This window comes from Mesocricetus auratus, unplaced genomic scaffold, assembly GCF_017639785.1.
Source record: "Mesocricetus auratus isolate SY011 unplaced genomic scaffold, BCM_Maur_2.0 Super-Scaffold_100004, whole genome shotgun sequence".
Taxonomy (NCBI): domain Eukaryota; kingdom Metazoa; phylum Chordata; class Mammalia; order Rodentia; family Cricetidae; genus Mesocricetus; species Mesocricetus auratus.
The window spans coordinates 31039263-31056711 of NW_024429189.1; the positions used below are offsets into that span (position 1 = coordinate 31039263).

Genomic DNA, 17449 nt, shown 5'->3' on the forward strand with positions numbered 1-17449 from the left:
ACCAGAATGGATAGATGTGTTCTGACTCTATGGTGTACACATGTTAATATACTATGTTATATCCCATATGATCTTGACAAACTAAGTTGCAAGGACCACCTCATTCTGGGCTGCAGATTAGCTCCCCTTATACTTAAATGAGTACTTTTAATTAATGGTCTTCTTGTTGTAAAAATGAGTATAACCTGTTTCCCATAAGCTCACGCATTTGAATGCTTGGTCCCCAGATGGCGACACCTTTTTAGAGCATTGTGGAACTTTTAGGACGTGAAGCCTTTAGAGTAAATTGATTGCTGGAGGTGGATCTTGATGTTTCAGAGCCAAGCTCCACTTCTTGCTGTCTCTGCTTCCTGACTACTGATGCAGAGTGCCCAGCTGCCTCATACCCCTGCCACCATGCCTTCCCTGTCAAAATGGACTGTCTTCCTTGCTAAAAGTCAAAATAACCCTTCCCTTTAAGCAAATTCTTATCTGGTATTTGTTCACAATATGAGAAAAGTAACTAACACGGAAATTTGTTGTGGAGAAATAAGGCTGTCACTGTGACAAGCTTGACCTCTTGGCCTTTGGAACAGGTTTGTAGGAGGAATATGTAAGGGTTTAGAATGGGGCTAGAAAAATATCTAATACTGCAAACAAAGCTTTACTGTCTGTCCTGGTGGAAGTGCAGAAGACTGGAATGCTGAAAGAAATGTAGACAGTGGAGGGCCAACTCCTGAGGGTTCAGAGGGGAGCAAGGGTTCTATATGGAGCTGGGCTAGAGACAATTTGCTTCATATTACAGCAAAGAATCGATTTTATTCAGTCTGCCTATGTCCTGAGAACTTCAGAGCACATAAAATTGAAAATAATAGAATAAATTGTTTGGGAGAAAATGTCAAAATTGCCCAGGTATTCATACTGTACTGTGGTTATTACTTATTGCTCTTATCTAGGTCTTCAGTAGAGAGCAACAAATGGAACAGAAAGGTATACAAAATGCCCAGTTTGTGGGGAAAACTGTAATCTTAAAATTATATGCAAGTTTGTTGCTGATTAGGCAAGTATAGTCATCAGAAGGTAGTTCCATTACAGAGAAATCTTGTGCTCTGCACAGAGACAAGAGAAAAGATGACGAAAATGAGACTCCACCTACTCTAGGTTCCACCTTGTGAAAACAGAAATTCATTTTTAAGTCTAAACTAAGAATACTGCTGAAGGCATTGCGTCTTCAGAAACAACTGTCTATGTAAGTGTTTTCACAAGGTCAGAATACAAAAGAAGATACCGCTGACTTTGAGGAGGGTAAGGCTTCATCTTGAGCTGGTTGAAGGACTATGTGGTAGCAGTTGTATAGGCATGGAAGATGCAAGAATAATAAAATCAGTGAGACTTGTGCCATGGTTTCTGAAGGTCACTGAGCCTAGGAAATGTACCACAGGGTTGGATTCCCAGCAAGAAGATCCCAGAGAAGGGAATATATGAGGCTGTGAAGTCGAAGGTTATGTTACAAAGAACACCTCAAGTAGGAGATGCCAGAACCACAGGATTTCTACAAAGCAAAGCCTGCAGCAGAGAGCAGAGCTGGCAAATAAAGAGGCTATGTGTGCTACTGGTAATAAAGCAGGAAAGATCCAGCTACCTAAGCCCTTTAGACCACAGATGATTCCATCATGAGTTCCAGATGTTGGACATGAAGCTTTAGGGTTTGGGCTTTGGTCTTGCTTTTGTATTGTCTTCCTTTCCATATCCTCACTCTTCCATTTAGAAATGGGAATGGTTGCTCTGTACTGTTGTATGTTGAAGGCATTTAATTTGCCTTTTTGATTGTACAGGGATTCACAGTTAAGGTAGTTCCCTTGAGTCTCAAAGATGACCATGCACCTATGGGAGAATGGAGCAGAATGGTCTAGTTTAATTGTAAAATGTCCTCTGTAGACTTGTGTGCTTGTACACTTAGTTTCCAGCTAGTGACACTTTTTAGAGTGTTGTGGAACCTGAATGGGGTGGAGCCTTGCTGGAGGAAATTGGCCACTGAGAGACCTTTGCATTTTATATTTATAGCTGGGCTTCGTGTCTGGTTTGATATCTGCTTCCTGACTACTTACACCAGGTCCCTCACATACCTGACACCTTACCTTCCCTAACTGTTAAACCAGAAGCCTAAAGAACCCCTCTTGAGTTGACTCTTAGCTGGTACTTGGTCGCAGAAGTGAGAACAGTAACTCTGTGCTGCTCACCTTTTAGTCCTAATAGCACTGCCAATGACAAGGGCATAAAAGAGCTTTGAAAGAAACAAATTCCTTACAAAATAGCACAAGAAAGTGAACAGCATTATTTCCGTGGATACAAGAAGATATATAATTAGCCATGCAGAGTATAATACACAATGAAGTATCGGAGGGGAACATATAAGCAATGTTAGTAGCAGAGCCAAGACCAGCTGACCCATTTGAAAATGAATGCTTTAAATAAGGGTGTATGTGCACATATAAACACACACACACATACACATCATCTACATATGATATAAACGTATGTAGTACATGAAAAAATGTAATGAGAATGTCATTGAAAAATATAGGACATTTCTATATGATATCCTTAAGTTTATCATCATTTCAAAAATGGCATAGGCAGGGAGCAGGGGAGGAAGGAAGGGAGAGGGAGCTGGGATTGATATGTTAACCAAGCTTGTTTCTAATTTAAATTAAAAAAAGAAAAATTAAATTAAATATATACATATATTTAAATGTCTTATAAATAAAGGAAATGTATACATGGATGCATTGTTTTCACTCTATAGAGAAGGGTGGAATATTACTGTTGTGAGAAGAAATCTGAAGCATCAAACAAAAACTAAGTGGAGTTTTTTTGTTTTTTGTATTTTCCTTCATCATGGCAAGTCACAATCCCCTTTCTTTCTTGGGAGGTTATATATACATGTTTTATGGATATGCATGTATGTTCATGCAGGTATACCTGATCAATATCACGTGCTTTTCTCTATTACTTTCTACTGTAATTTTTGAGAGCAGGGTTTGTCTTGGAGCCTGGAGTTTACCTATTCGCTAGGCTAGCTGGAAAAAGAACTCTAGGGACTTGCCTGTTTCTACCGCTCAGCACTGGGATTCCAGTTCCTTGGTGCTGCCGGTCTTGTATATGGCTTCTGGGAATCTGAACGCAGGTTCATGTCTAATGGGTACTTTGCCAACTGAACCCTCTCCCCCAGACCTGAATCCATGTTTTAACACACATAAGATGTCTCTGTCTTTTTCCAAGTCTCTAAAACAATTCTCAAAATGTGGTCCCAGACCAGCATGATCAGCATCACCTGGAATTTGTTAGAAATGTAAATTTGTGCCCTTCCCTATTCCTGGCCCACAGAATCAGAAGCTCTATAGGTAGGAACCACTAAGGTTTAGCATTGCCTACAGGCGACTCTAAAGTAGAGTTCACGGATCAGTGCTCTGAACATGCGGCCCTCACCTCCTCCTGGTAGAGCATTTGGGGAATGTCAATTAAATTTATAAAAAACAAGCTCTCCCATAACATTACCCACACTTTTGTTCTTGTAAAATTTAGGTTATTTCTTAATGTGCTTGGAAATTAACCATGTTTCACAATGAATGACATGAGGGAGATTGCTGTTAGCGTTTAAATTACTTTGTGTTATGAGATTTTCATTAATTACTTGTGTTCTTAGTAGCTGAGGCTTTATGAAAGGACCTGTGCTAGCATTAATAAATGCAAACAAAGTGGAAGGTCCTGGGGTTAATGAGATAATAAAACATTAATCTGTTTCTCCTTTAATGTAAAATGGAGACCCATCAGGTTCACTTTATATACGGTACATTTGTCTTTCCAGGAAGAACAAAGTATGCTAGCCATGGAAGATGAGGGCACAGTACAACTCCCACTGGAGGGACACTACAGGTAAGAGTATGTTTAAACCACATCAAGTGGGAGTCATAGGATGTGCTGGTTATACTCTCCATACCATGTGAAAGTTAGTGAAGTTGTGTTAAAATGTCCAAAAGAATTCAAGACTAAGGAATAAATTGCACATTGCAGTAAGTTCTGCCAATACTTGTGTGTAGCAAAATTACATAAAATGAAATGAGAACAGGGAGTTGCCTTTTCTTTTCATGTTTTATAAGATCACTTTCATATTTCCAGAAATTATTACCTGAAGACATTCACTATTCATTTCTAGCATAAATGAGATCAGTATCTTTAATATGACCTTGGAAAAATATTTTTAATCTGAGAATTTGCTCTTAACAAAAGCAATTCACGAAAAGATCCCTAACTTTTGAGTTAAAGGAGTCAGTCTGTCTGTCATTTAAGAAAATAGTCATGTAGTTCTGTGAAATATACTGATCTTTTTACAGAGACTGTTAAAAGGAATTTTTGTTAGTTACAGTGAAAACTTTTACAAACATTTGTCTCCCCTCCCTCTCTCACTCTTCCTCCTTCCTTCTCTTCCTCTTTCTGCTCCCTTCCTCTCTCTCCTCTACTCTCTACCTCCTTTCCTCTTTCAAAAATTTTAGTTTGAATAATTTCCTCACAAAGTCTGCTTTAAGTACTATTTGATACCCGAATGTACGATCTCAGAGTTCTTAGGCTTTGCCAGTAAATAAATAAACATGAAAGTTTTAGGGGGAGAGATTTGCCATGGTGCTTAAAAGACAAAATGAGAAATAATCCATTGGATCTCAGAGTCGTACTCTAACACAATATTCTCCCCCAAAAGTTTAGGTGTGATTACCTGCAACTTCAAAGTGAACACAACTGGCGAAAGTATTTTAACTCTTTCTTTTCTCTCATTTAAAATGCTTTTGATATATTGAATCAGTATATTCTCACGTGAATTCTACAGAAATTAGCCTTATGACATGCCACTCCAAAAGGGTTTTGTAGTTAAATAAGTTCAAAACACAGTTCAAACTGCATACTACTTTGTAAATTTATAAAGGAAGTTTGCATATGCAATAACAAAGGTAGCACTGCCCCCTTGAAAGTTTAATTTTGCTTGATTCAAAATTTTCCAAACCTCTTTGTTCATAAGGCTGTCTCATAATATCATGATATACTTGTTTTTTGTGTAATGCTTTTTTTTGGAAATTAGTTGATCTATTCTTAGTTTCTAGGAAGTTCTATTTTCTAGAAGGCTACAGGAACTAAAGACACAGTTTCAGATTGGGTAAGGCTGAATCCTAGTGTTTCATTTACCCTAAATGTTCGGTTTGCTGTCCTCTTGTAAACAGCTACCAATATACTTGCCATGAGGCCAGCTTAGGAGTTTGGTTAATGTGATTTTTTTCCACAGTAAAGAATGATACCTATATGTACAAAAAATATAGTGCTCTTTTTTTTTTTTTGCTTTGTTTTGTTTTTTCAAGACAGGATTTCTCTGTATTGCTTTGGAGGCTGTCCTGGAACCCGCTCTGCAGAACAGGGTGGCCTCGAACTCACAGAGATCTGCCTGCCTCTGCCTCCCAAGTGCTGGGATTAAAGGCATATGCTACCAATACCCAGCAAAATAGTGCTTTTTTATTACAAAAGTTTTCACTTGGTCTGTGATTACTTTATGCAGCTGTTTATGATGTTTCTAACTCTTGAGAGGTTTTGAAGCTACATAAATGTTTTCTATAATTGTTTTACATTTAAAGTATAAAAAAAGAACAAAACTAACCAAACCAGTCAACTATCAGCATAGAACCTAACACATCCCAGATGTGTGGGAAATACTCTGTCAAAGGCTCAGGCTGAATTCGTTTTCAAACACATAATTACTGAGGAAGTGCCATGTGTCCAGCTGTGGCTGACTTGTGTGGGGAAATGGCTCTTAACCAGTGATCTAGAATACTGTTGCCCCTGTGTTCAAGCAGAACAGCGCATCAGGACAGAGAATATACTTGTGAATAGCGAATACAATGTGGTAGATGGCAAAAAGGAGAGGAAGGCAGAGGGAAGAAAAGAAATGGGGGGGTGGCTTCAGGTAGTGGAGCAGCAGTTTAAAATGGCGGCAGCACGGGCCTCCTGAGCAGTTAAAATTAGAACAGAATCAGAAGCAAACATCTGAGATCGGGGACAAACTAAGAAAGCCGTAGCCCAAGTCTATAACTACACAGCTAGAATATTTACGCTAGATTTTTCAGATACTTTTTAACAACTGAGGGAGTTGCTTTATGTTTCTCAATTTTAATTATTAAAATATGCTACTATAGTAAATAAAATGAAATGTTATTGGACCTGAAAAGGAGAGAAATTTAGGCATATGTTAGGACATATTAAACCATGAGGACATTTTTCAAATAAAATAAGACAGTGACACAAAAAACAAACATTGTATGATCCATCTTACATGAAGCACTTAAAATACCCAAAACAATAGAGACAAAACATACAATAGTGCTTGCCAGGGCTGGGAAGGGGAAGAAACAGCAGACAGTTATTGTTTAATGTAAGATTTCAGTTTTATAAGGTGGAAAGAATCCTGGAGACAGATGTAGTAGTGGGCTATAAATTGAAAATGCCTTTCATAAGTTTTAATTGTACATCTTAAAATGTTTAAGATGTGAACTCTATGTTGTATGCACTCTACTATGAAAACGTTAAATAAGATGTTTCACATAGTTATGAAATAATCATATATTCATCTTCTCAACCTGAATGCCTCATGACTTGTTTATTGTGTATTATTTCATTTTGGGTAAACTCCTATCTAGAGATGACCCATCCGTGATCAATATTTCTGATGAAATGTCAAAGACTACCATGTGGGGGAACCTTCTGGTTACTGCTGACAACTCAAAAGATAAGGAGTCACGCTTTCCTTCCAAAAGGTTTGAATTTTGAAATAATAAGGTTATATAAATGCTAATGATTTTGTGGCATAAATTCACTAGGAAAAGATTCTATTGGTTTTAGTCAAATTTAGACTTCAGATATTTCAGAAAATTTTTTCGAAAGGGAAAATGACAATTTTTACAAATATTATGTTTTTCAGTATCTTCCTTTAAGATAATTTTTTTAAAAACCTCCAAAACTACCACAGTGGGGGGGAAATGGAGCTATTAATGACCCCAGTGCATGACAATTTTGAACCTGCATTTTGGCCCATTCTTTCTTTGTGTGGTTTCATTGTATTTTTTCATCACATACTTTCCAGGACCACCGTAGGTACTGGACCACATTCCCCACTCCCTGCTTCCTTTTGTGACAATGATTTGGCACATGTAATGATCATTCTACATTTAGTTGATTTCTAGTTCCCTATTTTCAAGTCCCCGACAAACTTCCCTGACCTTACCCTGAACACCCATCCATTGTCACTGTCTGTAGACACGTGAGCAGTCCTATAGCTGTGTTGGTGATTCTAAGTGCATGCTGAGGAAGAATGAGTCTTTAAACAGTAAGGGAATCCTGGTGTTTTCCGCTGAATTTTCCAGGACTTGTAAATGAGTGTGGATCTTAGCATGCAGCCATCTTAGAAGCTGATCAGAAGAAAACCCTGTGTTATGCTAGTTTTTCTTGTCATAAGAAAGTGGTTGATGTTTGGGGATGGTGTAATAATGATTTAATTTATTTATTTTTATAACCTTACATTAACTTTTTCTACTTAATTTTTATATTACATTTTTTTATCATAAGCTCCCCTTCCTAATCACTCTAGAAGCTGATTCCCCAAAGGTAAGACCTTTACCCTCAAACCTACTCCCTGGTTGCATTTCCTTATGTTAAATGGTGTCCTCTGGAAAGCTGGTCAGCCTGTCATCTGTGTGAGTTTTGGGGAGGCAAAAGCCCTAGAGTCTTGTACTCCAATCCAACGGAAGACTGATTTTTATGGTGTTTATTTCTACTCAGTTCTTTAAGGGGCTCTGAAACATGAGGAAACATGTTTCCCCTTAAAGTATGCAAATGCATAACAGGTAAAACAACAGAGCTTACAGAACCATACTTAGCAAGTAATGGTATCAAATTTCTAGATTGTGAAAAGAAAATTTGCCCTTTAATTTTGAAAATTGCAAATGTTTCTGATACCTGCAAACTTCATGAAACACAATCAGAGCCATGGACTAGAAAGAGAGAGAGAGAAAGAGAGAGAGACTAAATTAGTCTTCGGAGGGAAACCTCTTATGGCTAGTTTTTGTCACCCCAAAATGGCATGCTGCTTCAATGTCATCTCTGTAGCAAGCAGAGTAAATAAGACAGAGACCCTAGTCACTAGAAGCTGATGCAATCTTTCCTCCCTCCCCTGCCACTTTTCCTCTCTCATTGCTTGACTAAATTCCTCTGATTGTCTGACTCTAAATTTGTCTAAAATTTAGACCAAAGGAGCTGGACATAAGCTTCTTAGTAGGCTATTTCTAAGAGTTTTGAATGGTGTCTTTGAACAGGGATTCAAAACCAGCATGTATTCCCTTGCTTGGTTTAAGCAGCAGTAATGTTTATTCACAAACATGATCTAGCTTTCTTTCTTCAAAATCCTTAGTCCCTTTCTATAATCCTTGCAGTAATTTTGTGTTTTGTCAGAACTCCTGAAAGAAACTCAGAGTAGTAAGGAAGGAAGCTTAAGCCCACGAAATCTGTACCTGTGATTCCATCACAGGAAAATTTGGCACTTCTCTAATTTATTTTAAAATATGAAATCCAGGTTCATGAGTTCAAAATGAAATGCCAATCATGGTAACTGGGCAGAGAATTTGAGACAATCAAACTTACAGATGCTTTTCATTCTGAATTGCATGGGTCCATAGTCTAAATTTCTTCCTTTTTTCCGTTGTATTGAGCAATGGTTTTATAATGTGTGATACTTTCTATTGTTCTTAAGGTAAATATTAAGGTCAAAAGGTGCCCAGAAAACCTAGTTGTTTTTAAATTATGCATGTAACTAATTTCAGAAGGAGATGATTCTGGTTAACAGTGTAGTATACTTGACATGTGTCTACTTATAAGCAGACCATCATTCATATACTGGTATAATTGTGTTTCTTGGTTTGTTTGTTTTTTTAACGTGTATACACACTGATCTAACTTCAAACCATTAAGGAATGGAAGTTCAGTCTAGTTTTCTCTCTCTCCCTTGCCCTTCCCCATGTGTGTGTGTTCATGCATGTGTGTGTATGTGTGTGCATACACCTGTGTGTGTGTGTGTGTGTGTGTGTGTTTGAGATAAAGTGTTACTATGTTACTATACATCACAGGTTGGCCTTGAAACAGTTATGCTCCTAAACATGTTGCTATAGCTAGCACTTTTCTTCACAATTTGACATGACATAAACTGTGTCAGTTTGGGGAGCCTTTCATCTTCACAACAGTGGAAACTCTGGAAGAAAGGAAGTGGCTTCTAGAAATCCTAAAACCACCAGTATTAATTGCAGTGATACCCTTCCAAAGCTACTGCTTTCCCTTAGCATTTGTTGAAAAGAGTGAAGTATAGCAAAGGAAGGTTGCGCATTTGCAGGATGGCAGACAACCCACTTGTCAAAACCAAAGAAACCCTAAAGATGAGGTCACTGGGAACCATATCTCTTGTGACCCAAGCTGGTTCCACACAGACTTTGATCCACCTCTCTCTTCTGTAGTTACTTTCCAGTTTGTTTCTTTCTATATAGTGTGTCTCGGGAAACATAATTACCTGAGCAAATGAGGTTTAGAACTGCAGTATTGTACCAATTGTTTTGTTAGCATTTTGTTTTTGGAGATACTGTATCTATTTGACTGTGAGTAGAAACTAGGAGCTGACTACAATTCCAGCTCATTCTGAGTATGTCTGCATTGATCCTGGCTGAACAGTGCTGTGCACTCATATGGCAAGCTCCTCTACAGCATCTTTTTACTTTAAAGGTCTTGAATTTTATTTTCATTTCTTGATTGCCTTGCTTGGTAGCTAGCAAGAAATACATAAACTAAAAAAATTCTAATAAATAACTTTCAAACTCAACACTTAAACTCCAAGAAAACAGGTGAGATAAACACTAGATGTAGGCACTCAACATTAAAGCAACTTTGTATCTTGTACTTGTAAATACTCGTTGAGTCAAGTAAGGATTGATGAGAAAGACCTAAAGAGCCTAACCTCCTAAAAGCATTAGGCAAATTATTTTCCTACTAGTTAAGTATGTTGTATAAGAATGACTTTTAAAAAAGTGAATCCAAAAAGATACCTTTTAAATCACACTGTGTCCTGCAAAAGAGTTGGTTGCTTAAGCTGGCACTGGAGAATGTTGCAGCAAGTAGTGATTAAAATTTGTGTCTTTGCTCTGACAGGTTAGCTAGTGGGTAGCCTGGCTTTTCTATGATTGTTCTGCCTTGGATTGTGTCACTTGTGTGTGATTCCTATGTGGAAACTGCTGTTACTAATCTCAAGGATTCCCTTTATTCATATATACTTTAAATTTGCAACATTGATCTCACAGTGTACTTGCTATTTGTCATTAGCAGTGTGTGATTAATAGTTTACAAATCACTTTTAACTTTATGAAATTATATACTACTTAGCTATATTATAATTTGTAGTTTCCTACTGTTGCATACGTAGACTGTTTCCAATTTTTTGTTTGTTTGTTTTGGTCTTTAAAAGATTTGTCATTATCACCACCACCAACACCATCATCATCATTATCATCATTATTATTGAGACAGGTTCTCACTATGTAGTCTGACTGGCCTGGAATTGATTTGTACCAGGCTGGCCAAGAACTCACAGACATCTGTCTGCCTTTGATGCCTGAGCTCTGGGATCAAAGTTGAGCACTACTTTTGCCTGACTCAATTTATATTACTTTCAATTATGTGTATGTGTGTAGGTATATGCTTATGAGTACAGTGCCCAAGGAGGCCAGAAGAGGGCATTGGATCCCTTGGAACTTGAGTTAGGTGGCTGTGAGTCACTTTATGTGGGTGCTGAAAACCCAAATTGGGTTCTATGCAAGAACAGAATCTACCCTAACGCCCTTAGCCACAGATCCAACTCTCTAGCACCTTGTTTTGCTTTAAAAAATACGTCTTTGAGGTTTTTTGTTTTACTTTTCTGAGAGAGTTTTACTAGGTAGTCCCAATGATTTCTTTTTTAAATAATAAAATAATTATGATATATAACTATATATTGTATATAACTATATATTATGTAGTATATAGTTATATGTATAATTATATAGTTATAGCGGAATGTCATTAAGAGTAATTTTATTGCTATGTCTTCTTTGCTTTGTTTGGAACAATAGTGTTTGGTGTTAGCCTAGGTTCTTGGGTTATCTAGTCTCAGGTTCTTGGTCACCCAAGCAGTATTGCATGTGGGTTCCATCTCATGGATTGAATCTTCAGTCAAATCATATATTGGTTAGTTAGTCCCATGAGCTTTGTGCCATCATTCCTTAGCATATCTTGCAGAAAGAACACCATTGTAGATCAAAGAGTTTGTGACTGGATTGGCATTCATGTTTCTCTTTTGGTAGCTTGCAGAGTTTGTTCCTGTACCATTCTGTAGGTATGAAGGCTCTATGTAGGCAACAGCTTGATTTCTTCTTGTTCAGTGAGTTGCCTCCACAGCTTCTCATAGAGTCTGAAGAAAACATGTCTTTCAAAAACCACATTTACTGTACATAGTGAACAATCACAATGCTTCATAAAGTGGACTCCTAAGAAGGTTTCTTGCAGTGGTGTCTATAAATGCTGGGGAAAAGAGCATTTTCAGTGATCATAAAAGTATTTTATGAATTCTTTGAGTATTTCATACAATGTATTTTGATTATATTTGCCTCCACCTTTCCCCATACTCCTTCCAGATTCACTCTCATTGCTCTACCCTACAACTTTGTCTCCTCTTTTATTTATTAAGCCATGGGACTCTTGTTTGTGCTGGGTGTGGGGCCATACATTGAAGCATGGATGAATTACCTGGACAGAATTCCTGCTACTATTCTTTCTGCCTCTCTTCTATACTCCTTACATCCTCCTCCTATCTTGGAGTCTCCTTCTTTGCTGTGATTTCTTAGGCCTTTCCCTAACTACTTGAAAAATTCTGTTCAGATTAGTATTTAAGTTCCATGGAAGAAACTTTCTCATAGATTTCTCAGTAGCATGTCAACAGTGGTCTACTTTTTGCTCACTCTTGAAATATCATTTCCTTATTTTTATGTTCTTAGTTACTTTATTTTTTGGTATTATGATTATATCATATAATATATCATTTCCCTATCCTTCTTTGAAAACCCTCATGTACTTCTCTCTCCCTGCTTACTTTCAAATTCATGGCCTATTTTTACATTAATTATTTTTACATACATATATGTATATGTACATACATATATTTTTATAAATAAACAAACATAACCTGATCAGTCTGTATAATGTTACTTCTATGTATGTTTTCAGAACTGACCAACAAGGATAATTTCATCTATTATGTATTCCTAGATCTTCCCAATACCTGACAATATTTGTTTATTGCAGTAAGAAATAGTATACATATGATATATGTTTGTTTAGATGAAAGCTTAGTTGATTAGCATTTAGAAAAACAGATATAAGAAACCCAGAGAGAGAGAGAGAGAGAGAGACAAAAAATCATCATACAGTTAGAAAATCCAAAGAAAGCATTTTCGTAGAGATCTTGAGATGATTATAATACTTCTGCCTCTCCAAATAACTTTGGTGATTATGATTATAAAATAGTCATTTAGTAAATTATTGTTTTATCATATAAGACACCAATAAAATTAAAGCAGATGAGGAGGAAGCTTATCTGTGGATCAAGTTGATACTTTCTCTGTCTTTGTCTCTCTGCCCTTACTATTTAGTGACAAATTGTGCCACTTACCATTGAGAAATAATTTATTCACCAAGAAGTAATGTGATACCTAAGTTAAAAAATATTGTGTACTTAGGAATTATGCTAGAGTTGAGGCCACCATACCTCTTCCCTGCCAAGTCTCCTATAGATAGGATACAACATCCTATTTTCTAAAAGACAGAGTATATTAGAAACAGGAATACCAGAATCAGTATTCTAGAAGTGAGCCACAAGAAGACTCAGAGGCCATCTGGTCCAAAGCTCAATTCAGTGTTGAAGAAACCCAGAGCGATTAAACCATCAACTGTAGGTCACCCCCCGACCCACCCTTAGCTCTGGGAGATGAGACTGAGGCCAGATACTCCACCCCATTCGCTTGGGCTTTATTGGCTTTGTGTGACAGAAGAGGTGGGGACAAGTGACACCCAAGGACAAGTTAATTTGAAAAGCAGAATAGCAGACATTTGTCATATAAAAGGAACTTAAAATAGAAAAAAAAGTGAGTCATGCAGATAGAGAAGTTAAAAATACAGAATTAAGGCACTCAACACATCATGTGCACACTGTCATCTCTTCTCGTGGAAGGAGAAAAGAAAAGGGAAAAAAGTTGCTTAGCTCTGACCTGTAAGGAGTATGTGCTGAGAAGTGTGGCAGGCATAAACCCGGGTGCCATAGACACTCGCTCACACCAGCTCTCAGCGCTGGCAGCGGGCCACAGATGGCAGAAGCTCCGGCACGTCTTACCTGATGGCGCCGGGTGGTGGTGACAACTGAGAAGGGCTGTTTCTAGCTTGAATTGGAGAAAAAAAAACAATTTTAAAAACACACTCTTAGAATATGTTTAAGTTATTGACCACTAAGAAAGATGCTCAGGAAACCCCATAGAAAACATAACTTGGTTCGTTTATCACTTAGAGAATAGTTGTAAACCCAAGAGTCCTACCACCTTCAACTATTTCATTGATGTATATTAAGGGCCAGAGTTAACAGTAAAACGTATGTTGATTCTTCTAGGTTGGATCTAGATTGATCTTTATGCCATAGAAGGAAGTGGGTGGGGCAGAGAGACCTCCAGTGCATGGGACTTTGCCAGGCGCCAGAAGTACTGGAGGAAGGAATATGCTGTCCTTCTGAAAGCATACATTTATAGTCTAATCTTCCTTCTTTGAGCACTATATTCGAACTCTCCATGAAAAAAGTTACATGTGAGAGTAGAAGTACAAAATAGTGAAAATAATGCAGATAACTCAACAAAAATGGTAGTCACGTTATCAACCCAGTCGTCATTGAAGTCAAGGAAGATGAAACTAAACAGTTATTTCTCGAAGGAAATGGAGCATCACTCCTCTGCTGTGTATTGAGACTTCCCTGTAAACACAGCACAGGTGTGTGGAGTTCAGTGAGCCATTCTCTCAGGCTAGGAAGTCTATGTCTGCACTTCCTACCAAGACATCAAGGTCCCATCCAGGAACAAAGCAAAAGCCATTTCCAGAAGAACCTGGAAAGCTCTCAGCAGCACCTTGCTCTGTCATTTCTTGTCTTATGCCACCTTAATGGGAAGCATGACTGGCATTTTCACCAATTATCAATTACTCATTTTCCCAGATGAGGGGCGTGTATTAATCTTGCATGCTTTTAGAGCTCTTTGGAAATGTCTGTTTTTTGTTTCTCGGTGTCTGTTTTTGAATTTCCCCCTCTCTGCAGTTCTTGATTTCTAGTTCACAGAGTGCAGAGGATTTAATCGCTGCTGTGTATCTGTGTTGCAGCATGAGAGAGCAATGCCTAAGAACTCTTTTATGTCTTTGGGGTTGACTGGTTTCGTGTCTGAAGAAAATGTATCTAATAGTAACCAAGCTGGATTCTAGTAGTAAATTTCTCCTTTTTTTCCCTCCCCATTTAGCATTGAAAGCCGAAAAGAGAAGAAAGCTGACTCAGGGAAAGGTGTTGACAGGGAGACTTGTCTATGACTTGATCTTCAATTTATTTTTTACATATATATGAGAAGAGTGTCACAATTATTAATAAAACTGCTTTGATCATGTATTGTAAATCCTGTCTCCCATCCCAAATTCACCTTCATACTGTAAGTAGTGCAATGCTTGTTCCATTTTTGTTTAACCTCTGAGCAGTGGAACCCCCTTGTGAGCAGATACAATAGCTAAGGCAAGAGTCCCCCGTGTTACTCCTGTGAGATGCTCACCAAGACTGCGTTCTCACCATCAGCATTATGAGGGCAATGCTTTCTTAAAAAGAAAAAGAAGTCCTGTTAACCTAGTTTGTATTTTCCTACCTTAGTAACCTGAAGATATCTGATCATTTTATTCAGAAGAATTTTGAAGATAGTCTTACTTTTCATTTTCTATGCCCAAATCAAAGGGTTACTTAGAAAGCATTTTAAACAATTGTATTTATGTATTTCCTGACTTAATATGATGCATTTAATATTTGATATCTAACTGATACTTCAAGTTATGTGAGAAAGAAACTTGTTCATACCTTCTAAAAAGTCATACTGCAACAGAGTCCTGTAGTGTTTGCTTAGAACTCATGCTGTAACCATGTGGTCAAGTACTTGGCTTCTGTGAAATGCTTTAGAGATATCTGAAGAGTTCTCGTGAGATTTTTTTTCATTTTAAGTCTTTACCAGAAATGTGCTATTGAATTTCTCTCCTGTTGCCAACGGTTACTTCCCAAATACACCTATGAAATGCCATCCCTGTACAGCTGTTCTGCTGATGATGGTCACGTACTGCTTAGTAGTGGTCCCTATCATGTTGTCATGTTAGACCAACAAACAGTCTCCAATTGTAATTGTTTTTGCAAAGTTCTTTTCCACATTTTAATTAACTGCATGTTGTGGAAAACTCTGAACTAAAATTCAGACTCTGTTAGAGGTAATGTAAATATTTCAGTCCATATGAAACAATCCAACTTTACTAAGCTTATTGAAACAGGAAGGAGGTGATGGATTTTTTAGTATTACTAAATATATACATTTCATTTAATTTTAAATGAATGTGAGCTAATAAAACTGAAATCTCATAGGATTCTTAGTTCCTAAGGATTATCAATAATTGACAGCCTTATAATCTTTCCATGTCCAAATTTAGAAAAATTCAGAGCCCTGTGGCTTTTATAAACTATATGTACTCCATGTAAATGCACATAATTGGACAAATCTCTCTGTTACTAGTGACGGTGAAAAACAGCAAAGTCTACCTTAAACTTAACATTTTGATATCTTTTGAAAAAAAATTCTCAGTCTTTTCAGGAGCCATTTTTTAATGAAATATGAGCTAAAATTATGAGAAGAATTTGCATTTAGTAAGGTTTGTATTTATAAATGGTGAAGAAAAATGCAAAACTATGTGTTGCAAATATGCTGCCTTTGTGTATGTTGTAACCTGACACTCCATCTAAACATGTTCACTGTCTATGATTCAGCAAGTCAATCCCAAAGCAGTCTCCTAATGTTTCCATATAGTACTACCTGTTCTGTTCAAAGTGATCAGTGAATTAAAATCTTCACATGATCACTGGCTTGAGCAAGCAATCATCCTATGAAATTCTGTATTTCTGAGTATTTTTATAGTAATTTTGTTCTTGTGTGAATTTTAATGCTATCTCTATCTTAATCTTAATATTTTGAAACCACATAAATATAAGAAAATGTAGTATTATATATTTACTCCTAATTTCAGATTCCTGGTCAAAATTACTGAATATCTTGAATGTAATTTATTGCAATGTTTAAGTAATGTGTAAATGTGACTAGGATATTGTGTTTTTCAAAGCTAAGAAATGTTATGTGGAAATAAATATTTATCCTAACTAATTTTCCAGCTCATTTTAAAGTGTGTGCAATGTGTCTTGTCTTTATTTTTCCTTCATATTAACCAATAAATCAGGTAAAGCATTTTAATTGTCCAAGCATATTTAAAGTAAGACATCCCCACTGTTAAAAAAAACATGTGTAGCATAAACATTTCAAGTGGACTTAAACAACATGGCCTTTATGAACAGAAGATAATGAGGTGTTTGTAACGGTGCACATGCTTTTTCCCCATAGAACATTCATGAGTGGCGTTACCTCTATGACAAGCAAAAGACTCGTTAGTAGGAATCATCCACACTGTTAGAACTCATGCTTGCCTGCTTCTAACTTGTGTGGGAAAGCTTTCCCTGAATGTGTCCTTTCTGTTTGCTGTAGAGGTCAAATGGGACTGCAATTCTTTTGGGGCCATCTAGTAGATTGTTGGGAAGAGTGTATTCAGAACTGTGCCTGCTGGCTAATATTTCTCTTGACTAGTAGGCTTACTTGTAATTGCCCCTAATTAACAGCATCCATGTTTTTCCTAAATATCTTGTTGGAATGATTCAGACTCCTACCTACAGACAGCCAGTTTAACCACTTGTTCAAGATGCTGTCTTTTTTTCCAGGGTGTATATCAATAGGTGTGTAGGTTTATGTCTGGGTTTTCAATTTGATCCCATTGATCAACATGCCTGTTTTTATGTCAATACTCTGCTGTGTTTATTAATATAGCTCTGTAGTACCTCTTGAAATTGGGAATGACAAGATCTCTAGCAGTCATTTCATTGTTCAGAATTGCTTTAGCAATGGCGGTAATTCAAACTCAGTCTGATGGAGACACTCTCGTGATGACT

At 37.2% G+C, this 17449-nt stretch overlaps 1 protein-coding gene across 6 annotated transcripts in view; it reads left to right on the forward strand.

Moving 5' to 3' along the window:
* Slc4a10 (solute carrier family 4 member 10) overlaps nt 1-16616 on the forward strand; it is a 250075-nt gene extending 233459 nt beyond the window's left edge. For 5 of the 6 annotated variants that reach the window (XM_021226586.2, XM_021226588.2, XM_021226589.2 and 2 more), the window contains 3 exons: nt 3848-3915; nt 6714-6830; nt 14682-16616. In XM_021226586.2, the coding sequence (XP_021082245.1) occupies nt 3848-3915; nt 6714-6830; nt 14682-14748 (252 nt within the window). In that variant the 3' untranslated portion in view covers nt 14749-16616. Of the gene's footprint in view, nt 1-3847; nt 3916-6713; nt 6831-7638; nt 7678-14681 lie in introns of all 6 variants that reach the window. The other variant, XM_005069011.4, reaches the window with a different exon arrangement.
* Nucleotides 16617-17449: the final 833 nt, after the last annotated feature.